Genomic DNA, 22,499 nt, shown 5'->3' with positions numbered 1-22,499 from the left:
TGGCTGCCCACTTACTTTCAGTAACTGTAGGTGCTTATATTTTAATTTATCATATTTTGAACCACCCATCTTTGAGGTACTCAAAGACAGTTATACTACAGACATTTTGAATTTAAATCAACATAACAGTAAGATTTTATTTGGAAGTAACATAGGAATGCCTTTCAAAACATAAATCAGATGAAGGACAATATTCAATAACATTAATTTTATCTCCACAAATTAATCAATGTTAATCCACCTATAAATATACAAATCACTATTTTCTCAAATATTTAACATATTTTTTCCATACATTTACAAATTTTTTTGAGAATATATAATTCTAATTCTGGGTTCATTTCCGGCTTCCAGAGAGCCTCCAGAGCCTGGGGAGGGCAAAAACGCCCCCACCACCACCACCACCATGGTGCAGGAGGCCGGCTAGGCCACTCCCACCATGGTCACGCCCACCCAGCAACCAGGCAAGAGAACCCTTTAGTAAAATTTTTGAAGCCCACCCTTGATTTAAGCCCAAAGGAAGTAGGTGGGACTTATCCCAATTAATCATGTGGGCCAAATGCTTTCTAAAATGCATTCATATAATATTAAGTAGAGAAATCAAATACTTATTAAGAAGTTAAGATGTGTTCATGTCCTTTTGGGGAACAGAAATGACATCTCAGTTTTGATATGTGTATTTTATATTGTCTTGTAATTTTATTTTATATCAAACAGGTTCTCCACAATACTTTTTTGGAATGGCTCAGAAAAAATATGATCACAGAAGGATTAATCACATCGAGCAAGGTGTCTCTTAAGTTTGTATCATCTTGCACTGAAAATATGGAAATAACACCTTTGCTCATTCCAGTAGTTACTGATATGGAAGCATTCTCATCTGAAAATTTTAGTTTTGAAAGATATAAGCAAAACCTTGATACTAGAATCTTGGGCAAAATAGTCTTGTTTTCTGAAGTTACATCAACTACAATGAATCTTCTTGATGGGTAAGAGATTGTAAGAACGTTAATTTCACTATGAGAGAGAGACTTGGCAAAAAATGTGCAGTATTTTCTTTTGGACTTTTCATTCTCTTAGTTTATTGAAAATAAGTAGTAAGAAATTGCAAAAGATTGCTAGAAAGTTTAAAGGTATGAACTGTCAAGTATCATTAGCATTTTTAGCAACAACCACTTTGCTATATTATTTTTCTATTTCTGATATTGATACTGGGCTTTAAATTCATTACAATTCTTAAAACTATCAAGTGTCAATCCACAAAAATGCACTTTTTCAAATAATAAGAATGGTGGATGTTGTCCAAATGAATATGAGTGATCAGATAATCTTTCAGACAAACTGATTACAAGATAACCTCTTTCTATTTCACCCAACTTGTTTTTATTACAGTCTTGTAATTTTGTAAGAACTTTGTTCCAATTGTGATCATAGTAATTTTGACTGAATCGATCCCATCTTTACTGCTTGTGCTGTACTAGGTTTCTTTGATTTTTTGTTAGTATGATTGGATATATTTCTGATTGGTCAAATACAATGAACGTGCTATAATTATGAATGTGCATTTTACAATTTTCAGGATAAACCCTTTTACAATGCAGTCCAACTGAGCTGATGGGCAAGTGGGCATTGTGAATATTGCTGTTTTAATACCAAATTTCAGTTTTCTTATAGAGTATATTTTGTGATTCAATCATATTAAAACCTATATTTAATTATTTGTTATGCTGAAAGCTGTCCTGAAGTGCATAAGATAAATAGAACACAATTTATTTGATTGCCTGGAAATGAAGGTCAGAGATTTACCAGCTATCCCACCATAGTTTATGCCCCATTATCATCTTCATTTTGTGTATGGATGAGAGCACAGTTGAATGTTAAAGTCATAGCTGAATTCTCTTAATTCCCTCTATATCTATAGAAATAACCCATTTATTATTTTTATGATATTTGATATAATGGAAAATATTTTTTTCTACAGATTCCCTAAGTGACCAAGTTAGATAACAAATACAACATTTTGTTAAATAAAAAATGCCAGTTGCTCATAAAGGGGTGGCTGAGGTATAATGTATAAGATGAAAATGTGGTCATATCATCTATAATTTCAAATTGACGGTTGGCATCTTTTTAAAATGTGGGGAAAAGTCCTGGAAAGAATTAAGGGCTCTATCTCTTAAATACCTGAGGACTAGTTTAGAGGGGAACAAGCATCCATAAGAGAATCAGAAAGTCAGTTGATGATTGCAGCAGCATGATCAGAGATGTGTGTGTATGCGCATACCCACAATATGTTGCATATGATATCACAGCACCTCAGAAGGGACAGCACTTCAGTCTAGGTGCTGAGACCCCCATTTTATTTTATTTAGCCCCCCGCTCCCAATGTTGCTGAAAAAAGCCATGGTGGCGCCATGGTCAGAATGCAGTATAGAATGCAATATCTTTGAATTCCACTGCCAGGAGTTTGATCCTGACCGGCTCAAGGTTGACTTCTGAGATCAGTAAAATGAGGACCCAGCTTATTGGGGACAATATGCAGATTCTGTAAACCACTTAGAGAGGGCTGTAAAGCACTGTGAAGTGATATATAAGTCTGGTATGTAAGTCTAAGTATTAATGCTAAAAGAATAAACATAGCACCACAAGAATTGAAGGAAATGGCTTGGCAAAATTATTAAGACAATCTGGAACAAAGCACTACAAATGAAAAAGGCAGCAACAAGAAAGAGGAAAGGAAATCTAGCAAAATTTCTTATAAACCTATTATGCAACCCAAGTTTTTTGTTGATATTGTCTAGCTTGGTAATGAAATGTCTACAAGAAGACAACCAAGCTCAGAAAGCACCAAGGACCCCACAGTTCAACCCTGAATTACAAATATCTTCTGCCACTGATATAAAGATTTTTCGTGTAATACTGAGATGCAATAGAAGTCTTGATAATTTAAATATCTGCAGCAGAAAAGCTAAGATACATCAAACCACGGCTGGAATTATTGATTATTAATAAGTAGGGTAAACAAGTCTGTTTACTTTAACTTTTATTGCTAGATGGATTAATTTTATATATTTACATAATGCCATCATTCCATAAAATAGCAACTTTATGGATGCAGGAAACAGTGATAATATTGATAAAAATATAGAAATGTGTGAAATAATTTTAAAGGGGGTATGTATGACTACCTTATAACCTATTTCTAAAAACACTACTGAATTGTTTTTATTCAAAATGTACTCTGTTAAAATATGTAAGGATAATAATGAATTGGTTTGTAGTTTTCAGTCTCATTTATTGTTTTATATTTATACTATTTTGTTCCTAAGGAATTGATTTTCTAAGATAAACAATATTTTCTGATTTTTAAAATACATATTTACTTTATTATCATGTAGAATTAGAATTAGAAGAAAATAATATACTTTTCCATTTGTTTGAATCAGTTCAAAAGTAAAATATATTTCAGTTATGTCCTAGTAACTGATTAATTTAGAATCATTAGTTAAATATATCCTATTCAACTAGTTGAATTGCTAGCTACAAAAAATATTCTTCAATGGTATGTTTATTTGAATTATCATGATTGTGATGTGTTCATATATTTGTATTTTATCTGTTTATGGGTTATTAGCTTTATTTTTTGTTGTTGAAGTGATTTAAATATTGCTGTTAAAGTGTTTTAATGCTTTGTGCCCTTGAATTTGACTGTTGGATTTTATTCGTTTGCTTTCTTTGAGCATCAGGACACCTGCATCTTTGAAAGCACTATCAACTTTTAAGCATAGTTTATTTATTCTGTCAAGGGGATTACACTTTGCCTTTTCACTTTTAACCCTAAGCTGCTAAGCATTACACCCAAACACTAAACTATAGTTAACTTTAAGTATTATAGAATAAAAATAGGTCAATTTTCAAAACTTGCGAAAAATTGTTTGTTTTAAACTTGCTTAAATTAGCTCTAATCTAAAACAGAGAGAAAAGCTTCTAAATTTATGTTCCTCATACTAAGTCAAAATTAGAAGAGCCAGAAAGTATATGAACCCAAAGCTTGCAGTACTATTAGTATAAAATATAAATATAAACTATCATTATAATTGATAATCATATGAAATGAGATTTTTGAAACACACTAGCATACTTATTTTGTTTCAGTGAATTACCAGTTCACATATAATATTGATCAAAGATTATGGCCTATATATATTAACAGAGCTCAGTTGCTAAAAATAAACATATTTCTTTAAAAACATTTTCATATCACATATTTTATTTCAGTGTGGTTTACAAAATTAAGATACACTGCTTTGTAATACTTTAAATGACTTATAAACCTTTAAAAAGACAAAGCTTTTAAATATGATATTTCCTAATTATGTTGTAAGCAATTATGACAAAAACATACTTTTAAAGTATTCTCTTTAAGTTTATGTCATTTAATAACTAATGAACGTATGTTAATTAATAAATTTTAATAATATATATTACTTGAGATTGAGATAGATATTTAATATTAAATTACCTATATTATAGCTATGCATGATATGCCTCCAAATCCTTTTACAAGTTGAACATAAAACCTTCCATCCCAGTCCTCTAACACTATATATCTTTAAAAATTAAGACTTAGCAAAAGTGGGCTGGAACTAATTTAATGGCTGAGTGATCTCACAGTAGAGAAACAGCCAGAGTGTAATAGGGTTCTTTGTCTATATTTCCACCCTAGCTGGTAACTTGCCAGTCAAAAGTCAAACGAGAGAAACAGGTGGGAGCTATTAGACCTGTCATAAAGCTTGAAAAATTGATTCTGGAGTCTAAATGATTAGATTGAACTTGACAGTGTTGTCCTAAAGATTCTAAGAAAAATTCTATAGTTTAATTTGGAGTCCCTTGATTATTCATTAGTTCTCCAGATGGCCTGTTTTGATGTATCGCATATTATTATACAAGCTCTATTATTGTTGGCATATATTTACATGTACAACTAACAAGCAAACCAAGTAGCACCTCTATTAGTTCCTGTAAATTAAGAGGTACAGAATTAATTAAATTATAGCATAGAGATTTATTTAAATGTTAAATAACTTAGCTTTATCCATAGTGCTGTATGATTTTTACTTCGGAATACTTTAAATTCATTGAGGTTATTGTGGAATATTGCCTTTAAAGTTATCATTGTCATGGCTATTGAGGATATTGAAACCACAATTTCTATAATTTACAAGAAATAAGATTTGTTAGATAGCTTACTCTAACCATAATTTCTATGGTTCTCCTCATGGTCTCTAAGCATATAATTAGAATAGTACAACACTTGGAAATTTAGGAATAATTTAAGGAATAAATCAAGCACTAAGATGAATAGCTTGAAAGAAAATCTGTTTAAATCAGTGAAATTAATTGCTATTAAAGATGAAAGAAGCACGATTTCAGTTTACTAAACGAAAAGTTGTGATTTCATAGTTGCCCACAATAGGGAATCCTGTAAAATGCACTTGTTTATATCAAAAACAAATCATTATACTGACTGAGAGTATTTTTTAAAAAAAAATTAGTTATATGACTTGCAGTGTGGCATAAATTTGTGAATGGCCAAGAGGTCTGCCTGTGCAAGGAACCTTATTTCTGATGGCTCAATTTAAAAAAAAACCTGAGAATATTATGTTTCATATCAAAACTGTTTTTAAAGTATATAAAAATAGTTAACAATTATTATCGAGTAGTGGATATTTTGAAGAAGACTGAATTTAAAGTTTCATAAACTATCAAGAATTGATTCTTGATTATTTGCATCCTGATATTTGTTTGCCTGAAGAAAAAAGGGAAATTGTTTTTGACCTCTGTATAAACAGAACTTTGAATAGATCCAAAGTTGTGCAGTAGGAAACATGTTTATGCAATAGATATTCTTACCCATCCACAACTTTAAAATGCCATTCAAAAAGATCTTTCACCATGGGCTTTGTAGTGATGTGGCAGTAGAGACACAATATGAACTCATGAGGGACAGATAATCAAAATGATTTATTTGTTTTTTCCTGAAGTCTCTTTTTATTGCAACTCCTTGCATCGCATTCTTGATGTCCAAGGATGTTTTAAAACATTCAGGAAAAGATGGTTGTATTAAAAAAATAAGTTGTGTTAGCAGGCATCTGCATAGGTTTATGTAGAGGTGTAGTGGCGCAGTGGTTAGAATGTACTGCAGGCTACTTCTGCTGACTGCTGGCTACCAGCAGTTTGACAGTTCTCACCAGCTCAAGGTTGACTCAGCCTTCCATCCTTCCAAGGCCTGTAAAATGAGGATCCAGATGGGGGCAATATGCTGACTCTAAACCACTTAGAAAGGGCTGTAAGGCTTTGTGAAGCGGTATATGTCTGAATGCTATTGCTATGTGTATTCCCAAGGATAGTAGAAAAAATTGTTAGCATAAATGTTTTAGAGAAAATGAATAGTCTTTGAACTTGGTCTTCCCAAAACCTCCTAAAACTTGGCTTGATAAATAAGTTTATAAATTTACAGCATGTTTATTTTTATTTCTAAATAATAGATGTACTAGTGTAGTTCAAGTAGATCAAATCAGATGATCCATGGCCTTTTCAAATTTTGGCCTGCTTGATTATAATTTTTACTATAGGCCAACAGCAGCAATCTAATATTCTCTATTCCAAAGATATTTTTTTCAAACGGAAAAACAAAAGTCCAGTTGCCTTTTGAAAAAGCACCTTTGGGACAACCATGACCTGGAGGACTGAGATTCTCCATAGACATGTAATATTCTCTAGATGTTTTGAATGGTAATTGGTCCAAAATCTACCTTTAAAAACTGTGTTGCTTTAAACATCATTTAAAAACCTACTGTTTAAGAACATAAGAAAGCTTTGTTAGAAGCTGGCAAATAAGGGAAGGGGCCAGGAAAAAGTGCTTGAGCACACATTTTGGACTTGATTCAATAAGCCAAGTTTGGCTTATTGAATCAAGTCCAAAATTCGACTAAATAGGACTAAATCATTATATGTGAGATGGGCCTCAGCCTGGCATTTTATCCTACAGCTTGTAGTTAATCACCCTTTGCATGGCCACTTTTCTTTGGAAAAGAGACAAGCATTCAACACCTGAATGCTGCCATAATATCAATCAGTATGCTTGATGCCCAGCCCTGCAAGGGGCAGCAGCTAACAAACCACAAAAGTTTCTGGCTTAGTCAATTTAATATGTTGCATAAACAGTCTGTTTGACCCAGCTAGGCAATTCAGGAAAAGATTAGTTTCTTTGTTTATATTGTTACTCTTAAAATGCAACAATATTCAGTTAAATGTTCCATGATCAGAACTGTTTGCTAACTGTATTTATTGTATGGAATAAGATAGAAATTATATGCTTAACCAGATAAACCATATTAAGGGTTAATGTAGCATTTCTCAAATGTTAGCTATAAACTCTGGCCTTTTTGCTCCACCTTGGTTGCTATTATCATAAGTATTGCCTTGGACACAGTATCTTTTTATTCATTTTAATTTAAAAATTTTACAAGGTAAAAACAATACAAATTTAAAGAAAAAAAGATAGTAAAGAAAAGGAAAACTGATAATAAATAGAAAAGGAATGAAAGAATAAGAAAAAAGATATAAAGAGGTGACTTCCAATCATCTTAACAGCAATTATAAATGCATTTATATTTTACCCTCTCTCTCTCTCTCTCTCTCTCTCAGGCTACATCATAATTTCCTTCTTTCCATAATCTGCCTTTTCCAATCATCAAATCCAAACATCACAAATTCAATTTTTTCTACCAATAGAGGAGACTATTTGTAGCTCAGGATTCAAATGAGGGGTTCTTGGTCCTCTCGAAGCTTGGTTGTTTCTTTGCAAATGTTTCTTCATCAAAACAGTGATAAAAAACAAACAAAACAGTGATATCATCAGGACCTTTCCTTTTTTCAACAAGTTGTCCTTAAGGGGCTTCCATTCACCAATAAATAATAGTAGAAATAGAAATGAAAGTGGGATGAAAATCATTTCTGCATGCTTTAGGTGTTCAGAGTTTAAAAGAAAATATTATAAATAAATGAATGAAGAGTTTTTTGTTGCCAGATAAAGATCATATATGTAGTGAAAGATGATCAAATATAATGCTGTATTCGTAGTCCAATAGGGATTTAGGAGGCAGTTGGGAAATACCGGCACCAGGACATTCCTTACTTGCCTGGGAATAGACAACCAGCTCAACAATTAAGAGAGGAGGTATTAGAAATAAACTGAAATATGCCCTCACAAACTGCATGATAACGTGCATTCTAAAATGGAAGTAATTATGTTTGCATTTCTATAGCCTAATCTCTTTCCCTTTTAATAAACCATGTTGGAAAAGATTTGGTGAAAATCTTGGTTTTAAATAAAGTTAGTTGCAGAGGCTGACAGAGAACTTCCCAAGAATTGAAAGAAAGTTTAGGGCTATTTTGTGTCTGGGAAAGTGCATTGTCTACTAGCATTTTGACTATGTTGTAGCCTAGATTTTTCTTATTGTAATACAGGCAATAAATGTGTTTTGAAGTCCATGTGTACAAGAGAGACTTCATGTTATTTGGGAGAGTACATGGATTGTACTCTATATTTTGATTTGAAGAAGAGATTTACATTGCAGTCTGCTATTTATTGAGTAATGTTCCAGTGCTGTATTTTAATTTTTGCATATGTAATTTGATTACTTTTTAGTACAGCTTGGGGTTGGCTGGTTGCAGAGGTGATATTCAGCAGGTTCTGACCACTTCTGGAGAACTGGTAGCGGAAATTTTGAGTAGTTTGGAGAAACAGCAAATATCACCTCTGACTGGAGATTTTACAGTATCCTTCCCCTGCCACACCCACCAAGCCACATCCAGAGAACTGGTAGTAAAAAAATTTGAATCCCACCACTGGTTGGTTGGTTAAAATTTGGGAAAGGTAACTCTGTTTCATTGTAATGTATATATCAAATTTGATTAGATTTTAAAATATTTTAAGTAGTCTTTCTACCTTTAATATCAGTTGTTGAATACTTTTTTGTTGAATACTATTTATTCAAATAGCAGAAAGGATGAGGAGAGACTTTAAGAATGTTCAAATTGTCTAATTCTGTTTTTGGTTCAGCAGGGGTAGAAACATATTCTTACTAATTTGAATTAAACCCTATTTTTACAGTTTAGGGATAAGCTAAAAATATACATTACATTGTTTCATTTATAATTTTAATTTTTAATATTTATCATTTATCACTTGTTTTAATCATGTAAATTATTTTATTGTTATCTTTTTAAGAGCTGTTAAATTAACCCTCTAGAACATCAAATATAATAGATTTCAGAATTACTGGTATATCCATTTAATAAATTTATGCTTGATGATAATGTTTGAAAAAAGCCAGTTTAGTGGGAAGCTAGAAACTGGGAAACATTGAGTTCTAGTCTCACCATGGTTAAAAAGCCAGCTGGGTGGCTTTATTGGTTTATTGATTTATTCAGTTTGTAAAGCCTTGAATCAGTTGCTCTCTCATAGCCCTAGGGAGAAAGCAATGGTAAACCAGTTGAAAAAATGTTGCCAAACAAACACTATGGGGTTCAAGACTGATTTGAACACACTGTAATCCAATGAAACAATTAGTTTGATGATAAAACAATTAGCTTGATGATCTACTTTAAAGTTTGGTTCTGCCAATCTCCCATGTTCTTTTACATCATGCAAAACCCTTGGTAAAGTATTAATTGTACTGCACTTATTTCTCCCAACCAGAACAACTTTAAATATCTTAAAATAACTGTCATTATGTTTTCCAATAACACCAGGAGAGAGTACATGGAATCCCCAGTTTACGAGCGTTCCCTTAGCAAAAGTTTGAAGTTACATGATAAGCACCCCGTAGTGTTTACAAAAAAATCCTGAAACTATGAACCTTGCAGCACCATGGCAGTTGTTCACCCTTATGAACAACTGTAGAGGCTCTGCAACATTCAACCTACATGTTGCCGGCCGAAATGGAGTTTCTATGACGTGGATCTGCCCCTCAGAAGCTCCAATCAGGCATCCAGAGGCCAGGCCCAGCATGTTGCTGGTTGAATGGAACTTCTGAGGGGCAGCCCCTCAGAAGCTCTATTTCAGCCCGCAATGTGCCAGGCAAGGCCTCTGGATGCCGAAACAGAATGTCAGAGGGGCATACGTGGCTGAGAGGCTGGAGAGGAGAGTGCTTGCTAGATCTTCGCAAGGTAAGTGATCCGGTGCAGCAGGTTGGATGGGAGGGAAGCAATAGTGTGGAGGATGAGGTATTTCAATGGGTCGGGGAGGCCTTGGGTGGTCCTAGGTAGCTGGCCTATTCCACCACTAGACCTCCCCTGACCTTCCCCACCCTGAAATACCTCATGCTCACATAACGACATCGTAGGAATGTGAATTCTAGTCTTATTTTAGGGATAAAATCCAGCTGGGTGACTTTGAATCAGTCACTCAAACTCAATCCAACCCACCTCAAAGGGTTGTAGGGAAAAATAGGAAGAAATATTAGTTATGTTTGCTATTTTGAGTTATTTATTTAAAAATGAATGATATAAAAAAACAAAGAATACAGTAGAACCTCTGGTCATGAACACTTCTGACCACGACCAATTCAGGTTCTAATCAAAAATTTCGCAAAATTTTTGAATCTGGTCACGAACACATACTTGGATGACGAACAAACACTATCCCTGATCCAGAAATTCCTGGAGATGAAACATTAGCAGACAAAGAAATCGCCAAAGTTATGGAACTAATTATGGTCGTGACCAGAGGTTCTACTGTATATAATTATTTTTAAGTCTATTCGATTAGTTCTTTAGTATGGTCAATGATCAGAATTCACTTAGAGAATGTAGAGATTAAAACCTTTAAAATAAAAGAAGATAAAAATAAATAGCAAATGATCTATTTCATTCCTTTATTAAATTATGTTAGGTAAATTTCCAGGTTTGTGTGTGTGTGTGTGTGTGTACAATACAATATACTATATGTTAAAATACTGAAGTAAAACCATGATAAAATTGCCATAATATGCCCCCATAGAATCACAATAGGCTAGATGTAATTTGATACCTAAGGAAGCTCATTAACTACTTCTGGGGCGGCTGTGATTAAATCATCCCAGGTGCCTTGAAATTTCCTGAGAAAATTTTTTTGAACTCTATGTGTTGTTTGTTGTAATGCACCACAGTTGCATTGCAGGCTTTTGGCCCTTCCCCACTTAAAGAACTTTGCCTTAGTTCTGGCATGGCCTGTCTTTATTCTATTAAGGCTCCATGTTTTTCAGGGCAACAACATTCCTGGAAGTAGTTTTGTTGGATCTGTGTGATCTGTTTGGTTATGGTTATTAAAGGATGCCCATTTTAACTGGCATTTCTCATCTAGATCAGGGGTGTCAAACCTGCGATGACACATCGTCATATGATGCATTGCAACTTTCCCCCCCTTCACTAAACTGGGGGTGGGCATAGCCAATGCATTATGCATCCGGCCCACAGGCCACAAGTTTGACTGCCTTGCTCTAGATCATAAGACCGGTGTGTTATTCCAAATTGGTTTCTTAGACTTAAGCGTGATGCGAGTCTAATGTTTTATGTATCAGTAGATCTCTAGAAGTTGATGGCCTGTCGTCACCTCAGATCAGGAGGGGCAATGTTAGAATGGCCTAGTACTAAACCATACTACTGTGTATGTTCCATTATTGATTCTAGTACTTCTGTTGAATAATTATAATTATCATGTCATCAGAATATAATTTTAATTTATGTTTTTGATTTCACAGTTTGATCCTAAAATTTTGAATTTTATCTTGACAAGTTTCTAAATGGGGCAACCTATCATATCCCTTTCATCATAAAACATTTGGTAATACGAATCCTTCTACAATTATTAGAAGATAGTACAATACAATGTGTGATATCAATCCATTTACCATTATCTTGGATTCTTGTCCATCGCAGATAATCTGTATCCATGTAATAAACTTTAATCTTCTTCACAAATGCGAATGACCATTCAAAATTATCACAGTTTTTCTTTGATAATCATAGTCATTTTTTTATAAACAACATTCAAAATATATCCGCTGTTATCTCTGATATATTTCCTAGGGACAAATCCATTCTGATCAGGATATATCAAATTAGCTGAAAGGTGATTCAGCCTCTGTGAGCATTTAACCACGACAAGTGTATGATTTACATTCAATAAAAAAATATAAATTAGAATTCTTGAATTAGAATTAGAATTCTTTTTATTGGCCAAGTGTGATTGGACACACAAGGAATTTGTCTTGGTGCAAATGCTCTCAGTGTACATAAAAGAAAAGATACATTCGTCAAGAGTCAAGAATAATTAGGTACAACACTTAATAATAATCATAGAGTACAATAAGCAATCAAATCATACTAGGAAATGCTCGATATAAATCGTAAGGATACAAGCGACAAAGTTAGTCATACAGTCACAAATGGGAGGAGATGGGTGATAAGTAGTGATGAGAAGATTAATAGTAATAGTAGTGCAGACTTTGTAAATAGTTGGACAGTGTTGAGGGAATTATTTGTTTAGTAGAGTGATGGCGTTCGAAAAAAACTGTTCTTGTGTCCAGTTGTTCTAGTGTGCAGTGCTCTATAGTTTTGAGGAAAGGAGTTGAAACAGTTTATGTCCGGGATGTGAGGGGTCTGTAAATATTTTAACAGCCCTCTTTGTGACTCATACAGGTCCTCAATTGCACATGGTTGTACAATTCTGAAGAATTTGTGTCAGTGCATATGTTGTGGTCATGAGAGCCCTCATTTAATCACCCACATGGATCTCACTTAAGAGAGCAATGGGGACTGCCAAGATTGCAGTGTAATCATGTGATGTCATGCTTTACAATTCCATTGCTTAGGAAATGTTGGTCCCGATTATTCTTGTAACCTGAAGACTCTTAATTCTGGAATATCAATATTCAGGAATTTTGAGAGCTAGTGAATAAAACAAAAATATATTGGGAGGAAAAAATTAATACAGAGGAAATAACTTGTAATCAAAACTTTTACAATAATGTAATTTATAAAATAAAGATTGATAGCTTCTGAGTTTAACAAATACAGTTTTTTATTGAAAATGTAGAAACATAAAAAAGAATCTTTAAATTTGGAACAGATTACTATCAGTTCTCTTTATAGCAAACAATATAAATTTGCCTTTAAAATACAAAAAAGGATGCCTGGAAAATAGACTGACTTTAAAGATATCTTTGCTAATAAGTTACAGACAAGATAGATGATACACTAAGTTTTCAAAGTGACATTGGAGAAAGCTGAGTAAAGACAACTCCTAATTGATGGGAATTCATTCTGAGACATCTGATGTTTGCTTTCAGATTTAACTAGTCAAGAAGCCTTACATTTCTCATTTAGAAGTCAATGAATGTAGTTTCAAGGTTACAGTATGCTAGAAGTAAGGATCTTGTAAGATGATTGCCAGTATTTGTTTCATGTATTAAGTAGGCCTTCATATTTCAGCAAATCATTTTATACCGCTTCTGAGTTATACAGAAGTGCATTGCTTTGGTTTAAAAGGTGTATTTATGAACATATGGGAGTGCAAATATACATGTCCATAATTAATTAAAACATACACGTCTGTTTCTAGGATTCCATGGTTGCTGCACAAAATTTACAGTTAGAAAGCAATATTTTAAATCATGTCAAGAACATAGGGGTATGCAAAATCATATATAGAATGCAATCTGTCAAATTTCCTTCACTGTTTGGACTGGAAACAGTTAATGCAGTAAATAAAAATTTAATAATTCTGTTTAATAGCGTTTGTTAAAAGGAAACTAATGATATCAAAAATCATGTCAGTTCTCTTTGAGAATTTCAGAGAGTATTCTGCTTTCAAGTGAGAAAGCTATATATGAGTAATTAGGGCAGCAAAAGTCTTGTTCCTTTTTTCTCACTTGCAGGGATAAAAAAAAGAGATAACACAAATTAGGGTAAATCCATCAGATACTTGGCTAAATTATAGGATGGTGATGCTGACAGGTGAAGTACAATTAACATTTTTTAAAAAGAAAGCTGTTTTTTTCTAAAAGGAAGCCATGATTCACTTTTCCCCCCCCTTATATATTTTGCCATCTAAGAATTTCTGCCATTTTAAAAGATGATACACCTCTTCTAAATCTCTTACCAATAGGCATAATTCCAGATATGTCCTAGCTTTCAAGTTGCATTTAGTTTTCAATTTCCTCTTGAGCTGGAGTAGCTAACATACTGTCCTCTGAATAAGTATATCCTAATGGTACCATGCAGATGATTGGAAAAAAGAACACTTTTATTTATATACATTCATTTATTGTTTTCATCAGGAGGAGGGGGACTGTGGAAGAAAAAACATTTCGTGGATTCTAAAAAATCAGAATTAAAAGAAAAATCTCAGCAATTGAACAATTTATTTTTATCATTCATTTGCAGTTTATATTGGTTAAATTTGTTTTGGAGTGCTATAGATTATGAGTCTAATATTCTAGTTGTAGAAGAGCATACTTGAAGATTCTTTGTAATATTTCTGATCTATTTATATGGAAATTAAGCTTTGATATATGAAAGTCAGCTTATGACACTTTTACCACATCTTAGTGCATTTGGCAGTGTGCTGTAGGTATGAAGGAAATGAAGGAAGGAAAATGGGTTACTTGCTAAAGTACAGGGCATGTAATCATTGTTTGTTGTTATATAAAATCACAATCAAAATTGACAAAGCTGCTATTAAATACTATTTCCTGTGTTAAAAAGAGTCAGCATAAGCTGAAAAGAAACCTGCAGCAGTAGATTTGCACATAGACCTTAATTGGCACAATTGACCTTCTGTGCTGTATTTACATTTGCTTTCAAATTGTAAGCAGATGTTTGAAAAACTTTCATTAATAGGTTTCAAACATCTGTTTCACCCATAATATTGCCCACCAAAGCAGCTGTAATTATACAGACATTTCATTATTTAATTGGCCTTGGATATTTTCAGAATTTTCAAAAAGAATCTTGCTAGCTTTTTTACATAATATGTATCATTTCTCTTAGTACACTTAGTGAACTTTCAGTTGTTTTCCACCAGATTCATTTTTGTATGTAACAGAACAAAATAAGGTAATCATAATTTATTTGGTCAGCAGTAATCTCATGTTGCCAATGTACATATTTTATAACATGCTATTTTAAAAGAAAATTAAACAATTTTACACTATCCATTGTAGAATTTTTGTGCTATCCTGTACGTTTGTGTGTATGAGGAGTCCTTGGTGCTCTTTGAGTTTTCTCATTTTCTTACAGAGTATTTAGTGTGATTTGCTGTCAATTTATATTCTAGTGGCTTGCCCTGTCAATGTTGATGGGGGAAGAGTTGACTAATTAGATTTAATTTCCACAATTAATCAATTTCTGTAGTAATTCATATGAAATTATATGAAGTATATATGCGGACTGAAACTTCATGATGCTTGAACTTGTATAGTAGATGATTTTTATATTTATATATTGGGTAATATATTTATACAATCAATAATGGATCATTGAAATCAACACAGAGTTCTCACTCACACGAATGATCAGGCTTAAATTATTCTATTTCTGTCATATTATGTGAAATAACTGGAAATCTCTGGAAATAACTTTAAAGCTGGGAGGGGTGGAAAGAAAGAAGACAGTGACCAGTGCTTGGACTCAGTTATCGTTGTGATGAGAACATCACTGGAAGACTTGAAAGTACCAGTTAGGGATAAATTGTCATGGAGAAGATCTATCTATGTAGTTACAAAGAGTCAAGAATGACTTGATGGAACATAATTTTAAAAATAGGATTTATTTCCAATGGATTTCATTCTGCAGAAAAGGATTTCATTCTTGCACAGTATATTCTATCCATGTAACCCAGGGTGTCAAACTTGTGTCGTCATGACATCATCATGTGATGTATTGGCATTTTTTCCCCCTTTGCTAAACCGAACTAGGGCGGAGCCAGCACATGACGCATCTGGGCTGCGGGCCACGAGTTTGATACCGCTGATGTAACCCATCTAAAAAGGATTGCATATTATGAGAAATATCCATTTCTATCTTTCCACCATCTCCCAGATTTCTAAATCAAATTTAGACAAGTTTTGATCTTGCTGAAAAGAACAGTGGCCAAAAATGCCTTTCTTCCCATCCTCAAAATTAAAGATCCTACTTCCATCAGCAGAAGAAAAACTGATTGGATATAATTCAGTTTCCACTAATGAGGCTACGTGCCCAGGGAACTAGGGTGAATCAGTGAGATGACTCAGGTATAGTTTTGGACTTAAGACTGTCCAACTAACACTTTATCAACTTCGATCTTGAAAACTAAGCAGGGATAGACCGGTTGGTACTTGAATATCCATACTGTTGCCAAGAAAGTGCATATATGGCTCATCTCAGAAGAGAATTGTCCTTTATGCTTAAGTTTATACTGTATAAATGGCTTGGAAGGATATGCCAAAACAATTTTCTGAACAAGATGATGTATTTGTGATAGAGCATAAGATGTTCTCTCGACATTTCTCCCAAGACTCAATATTTAATCATTGCTCATTCACGTACATATATTCCGCCTCCGTGAACTACTTCTCTTTCTCCGTCCCTTCTGTTCTTTATATGCATACATACCACTTTCTCCCCATCTGCACTCTAGAAGGAGCTGCTCTTGAAGAATATCCAGAAGCTTTACCTGGTCCAGAATATGACAGCATGAACAGTTGAGGGTACACCTTGGCAAATCCATGTTACTCATCTGCTTGATGAGCTGTGCTGGCTCCCAGCATGTTTTCAGATGCTAATTGTCAGTTGAGAGGTCTCTATGGCGCAAGGCCAGGTAATTTGTAGGACTGTCTTTTTCCAACTGCTCAACAGAAGAAGTAAGCCCCATGTTCCATCTGTTAGGGAATATCATATGGAAGACCTGCTGCTTATCCACCAAGATCTGGTTGACCCCAGTTTTATAAAAACATTTGGCTGTTTTTCCGGGAATGGAGGTCTGAATATTGTTTATGTAGTGTGATGAGTCCTCAGCTGCTATATACTTTGTTAGTGTTTGGTTCATTTTCATTTTTAGCTGTTCAGAGTTACTGTGGTCAGATAGTTATATAAATTGGCTGAAATAAATCTTGATGTGTTGCAGTAATTTTAACTACTTTGCTCTCTGCAGTGCTTCCCATCTTAGTTTTATCTCATTTCTAGTCTTTTGTTGTCCATCTCTGGTTATCCCAGGTGGGGGAATCTTTGGCCAAATTGGTATCCATGTCATCATCTTGCTTATTACTGACTGAAAAGGTTACCAGATATATCCCTGGTAACCTGGTAATGTGTTATCCTTGTCATGCATAAATGGTAGCTCTACTGTAATGCTACAGACTGTGCCATGAGACAGTGTATATGCTGAGGCTTTGCATGTTATTTGATGAAAGATATGATGCATGCCCCAAAAGACATATCCAGGTTTCCCAAGAAAATCCCAAATGTGATTAGATCAGATCTTTCAAAAGCTTTGCATTACTTTGTGGGATTGGGGTATAGCTATTTGTTTTAAAACATATATATGTTTAAATAATTATTGCTATGTTACTATTCATAGAATTCCATTAGGCTATGTAAAAGCAGTAGCAATCATTATAGCTTGGCAAAATATGCATGATTGTAGATGACTTGCACACTTGCCTGAAATTATACTTTAGTTAGGAAAGCACTTCCATTAATGTAAATAAAAAATTCCATTCATTTCTGTCATTTTGATCTTTATTGGTCTTTTTAATATCTAGTTACTCACACATGTTTCAGTTTTGCTGGGAGGTAGAAAGGTCTTTAAAAACATAGGTTTTAAATTCATATACATGTATTCATATATATTCATGTATATGTGCTGCATTTGGGAAAGATGGGTGGTTATATAATTTTGATTAATAAATGAATAGTAATATTTTTGTTTATTTTAAATAGCTTGGTAACATAGATACTTACCTTGCATAAATAAAATTATACTGACAAAATTGTATCTTTTTTTTACAGAGTTTACATTGTACTACTTAAAGCTACTGCAGTTTTTGTTTGAAAGAATGGCTTAAATATTTACTTTTGAACAAAATTTGAATGTTGAGCTAGTTTAAAGATACACTAATAGTAGGAATTCTGATTTGCTTTTATGCAAGCTGAGATGCAGTCCTAGAGCAAGTAACATCTTTTGAATAAGATGATCTGTTGACATCTTTGGCTTTTTAATGCAGTTCAACCATTGGTCTCTTTTACCTAAATTGAAACAACAAATTGCTTGTTACAGCCAATGCTAAGGAAAGCTCTAAAATAGTAAGAGAGCAAGTTCTTTGGGGATTAGGAATTGCATCAGAAACCAGGCTAGATTCTCAACTTGGGAATTGCCTGTTTAATTTAGGAATTTATTATATGTCATGTATAAATTATAATAAATTATTATTTATTAAATGTGTCTACCTCTGAACAATCATAACCCAAAAACTTTTCATAAAAGCTGCCTTTACCAGCTTCTGAGCAGCTGTCTGTCACCAAGGAAACTGAAACAGTTTGTGAAACCTGGACCCACATAATATGCTGTCTGTCATGATCAAGAATCAAGGATGTGACAGAATAATTTCCAATCTTTATCAAATCTACTAACAATTATCGTTTCTTCATATGGGAACAAAAAATGTTGCAAAGAACACATTTAACCATATTACACTTTAAATTTAAATTCTAGGAACAAAGTACCACATTCTATTCTCATTTTTCCAGTCCATTGAAATGGACAAAAAAGGGAAAGAAAAATAATGCAAGTTAATGACTACCAATATTGAAGGGAGAAAGTTTGCTTCTGGAATCATAGTGTGAGTTATTTTAATGACTGCTGGCATGAGATGGGTTGCATTTCACAGGTATTGGGAAATGGTGATGTTGGTCCATCGTGTTTAAAGAGGACCTTGACATCTAGCAAGTTGTGGGCTGTCCACGATGTGTCCGCAGGTGGCTGATTAAGCCTATATGGCATGAAATATTCTGCCACATGTCAGGCAGATATGTGGGCACCATTGTTGCAGCATTTGCAGCTCTGCCTTTGCAGAGCATTGGGAAATATGTGTTTTGTCAAAGCACTGTGTTTGATTAGAAGAGTTTTAATCTGAATCCAGTGGAACCTCAAACGAAGACATTTGCATTATAGAAAAAAGTGGGAATGTTACAGAAACAGCTTCCACTCAGGGAAAAATGCAAAAAGTAGTGGCTCATAACATTTCAGAGAGACATGATGGAATGAATTTCAGATTGAGAAACTCATTATGATTTGATTTGAATTGAATTATATTCTGCCTTTAGTGCTGGAGCACTTTTTAATTATAATGTAACATTTTTGGATTGTGCCAGATCTACCTTTTTGAGAGTATGTAGAGATTAATGGTTATTAAACTATTTAACTAGATCCTGGATTCACAAACAATTACAAATTGATTCATTGCACCCAGATATGCCCAGATGGTATTCTTGGGGTAATACCCCCAGTTTAAGAACCACTGTAGTAGAAGGACTAAAAACAGAGTACTGTTCAATAATTTTTCACAAAATGACTATGATATTGAATGTAGCTTATCTCAAAACATCAGTTTACTGTAAGGCAAAATAGCCCTCCAGGATGATGTTTAAATGTGTAATGAGATTTCTGTGAGGTCCAAATAGATTCCTTCATATAGGCTGGTGATTTGCATCATTCCAATATACTTTTTTTTATTAAAATAATCTTTCTGAGAGCCAGAGAGTGTGTTTCCTACTCCTTTCATAAACTTTTAGTTTTATGAATTTAATAACTATCCATTCATAAAAATCACTGATCAATGAAAACATTTTTATTCCACCTTAATTACTTGATAACCTAACTCATGACAACTAACAAACCTAATATTCCTTCTGTCTCCTGTTTTCCTCACAACAGCAACCCTGTATATATAGCATCACTTTTAAAGCATGGGTAATACTCAGTAGTTAAAAGTGTGTATATTTATGTGTGTGTATACATACATACTTTTGTGCACTTTAGAGCTGAGAAGTGCATAGCAATAGCATGTAGACTTCTATACTGCTTCACAGTGATTTTACAGTTCCCTCTAAGCAGTTTACAGAGTCAGAAGAGCCTAAGAAACTATTTTAAGGGATGCATACCAGGCATAGGTATAAGTACATGGGCAATAATTTTATAATAGATTTTACAAAATCAGAAAGCTAGAGCTAATCTTGAAAAAAAAAATTAGATGACATTTTCTTCTAAATAAAGTTCCCCAAATTCTAAAAATGGCCTTCAGTAAGTATTGAGAGGAATATGACACTATTTGTATCTTAATTCACACAAACTAGTCTCTCTTATTTAGTTTTAAGTTTAGCATAATCTATGTCATGGTTGTCCAACTTTTTTGCTTGCACGAGCCTAAGTGAAGAGGCCACATATAAAGTTAGAATAGAATAGAATTCTTTTTATTGGCCAAGTGTGATTGGACACACAAGGAATTTGTCTTGGTGCAAATACTCTCAGTATACATAAAAGAAAAGATACATTCATCAAGAGTCAAGAACCATAAGGTACAACACTTAATAATAGTCATAGGGTACAATAAACAATCAAATCATACTAGGAAACAGTCAATATAAATCGTAAGGATACAAGTGACAAAGTTAACAGTCAGTCACAAGTGGGAGAGCATGGGTGATAAGGAGTGATGAGAAGATAAACTAATAGTGCAGACTTTGTAATAGTTGAACAGTGTTGAGGGAATTATTTGTTTAGCAGAGTGATGGCTTTTGGGGAAAAACTGTTCTTGTGTCTAGTTGTTCTGGTGTGCAGTGCTCTATAGTGTTGTTTTGAGGGAAGGAGTTGATATAGTTTACGTCCAGGATGTAAATATTTTCACAGCCCTCTTTTTGACTCGTGCAGTATTCAGGTCCCTGATTGAAGGCAGGTTGGTAGAAATTGTTTTTTTCTGCAGTCCTAATTATCCTGGGAAATCTGTGTCTGTCCTGTTGGGTTGCAGAACCAAACCAGACAGTTATAGAGGTGCATATGATAGACTCTAATAAAATATATAATATAGTGAATGTAAATAAATCACATAATATTAAAAGTTTGCAAACTTTGGGGCCCATGTTACTAGCTGTTCAGGTTTGGACATACCTGATCTACATACTAACAATATTTCAGATTATTGGGTAGTATAAGGTTTTGTGCTCACATGGTTGGAATTATTATATATAGAATCATTTATACTTTCATACTGTTATTGTGCAAAATTTGTGTAAAATTGCAGTTGCTAAATTTGTAAGTTATTTTCTAATTATAAAAGAGGTCTCAGACAATATGCTTTTTAAATATAAATAAAGGTGCAATTTATAGAAACTGCACAAGTATAGACAAATTTTGTAAGCTTTCAGCAATGAGCTTTGTAAATAGATACTCATTCAAAGAAAAGTTGGTTCTTTCTTAAGCTTACTTAATAGCTTAAATGAATGTAAGATTATTTTTGTAAATTATGCTTATTCTGACTGCTGCAAACAAGATTTACTCTTACCAGGTTTACAGATTAATTCTTTATTGATCACTTCTGTTTTATATGAAGGTCAACAGTAATGTACTTTAAAACTTTATTTTTTAATCCTTTTAAAAATCTAGCATTGATTGGTTTAATCCTTACTAATATGGGTTTTAAATTTTTTGTGTGTGTTTGTGTGTGTGAATTAATTTATTATCTAACTAAATGCATTTATAGAAATACTGTGTATACTAATTGAATCTGCACTAAGAATAGTAGCAAAAAATAATATAAGAGTGTTTCATTTATAAATGAATGCAGGAGATATATATATATAATATTTCTCTTGACCTTTCCTTTTCAACATGAGAAAATAAAGGGACTTAAATTCAGCAGAAATTCATTCTAGTTTCAACATATCATTTCAAACCATAGCTTGCACTAATAACAATTACACATTTTAATTTGTTTTTATTAATCAAGAAGTAATACAAATAAATACAAATAAATGTAAGAAAAGTAAGACTGGATAACAAGCATATGCTTTATTTCAAGACAATAAAATTTACTTTTAAGTGAAATTTGGCAGTTTGCATTTCATTTTTGGAAAAAAATGGACCTCTACTTTGATTGTAGAATTTCTCTGGTTTCCTAAATTTAGTTCATTTATTCTTCCATGGCTTGTGTCCAGAATCATTGTAAAGCTATATTTCTGTTCACGGAATTCAGGATTAAAGGTTGACTTGTTCATCCATCTCCATTATACACTATTCCCTAGTATTCTTTACATTTAGACAGCCAAGAGTAGCTTTTTGTTTGGAGAGGGGCAGGGAGCGCAGTGAGTAAAGCAAATAAAAATAAAAATGAGTCTGCCCACCTGATTCTACAAACACT

General features: G+C 33.5%; 1 protein-coding gene across 2 annotated transcripts in view; it reads left to right on the top strand.

The window, feature by feature from the left end:
* Positions 1-22,499, top strand: part of HLCS (holocarboxylase synthetase) — a 68,919-nt gene that overhangs the window by 12,658 nt on the left and 33,762 nt on the right. For both annotated transcript variants that reach the window (XM_026700520.2, XM_087937634.1), the window contains exon 6: positions 718-989. In XM_026700520.2, the coding sequence (XP_026556305.1) occupies positions 718-989 (272 nt within the window). The remainder of the gene's footprint in view (positions 1-717; positions 990-22,499) is intronic.

The sequence above is a fragment of the Pseudonaja textilis genome, chromosome 7 (genome assembly GCF_049901715.1).
Source record: "Pseudonaja textilis isolate UNSWEBS1 chromosome 7, rPseTex1.2, whole genome shotgun sequence".
Taxonomy (NCBI): Eukaryota; Metazoa; Chordata; class Lepidosauria; order Squamata; family Elapidae; genus Pseudonaja; species Pseudonaja textilis.
This window is presented reverse-complemented; position numbering and strand designations above follow the sequence as displayed.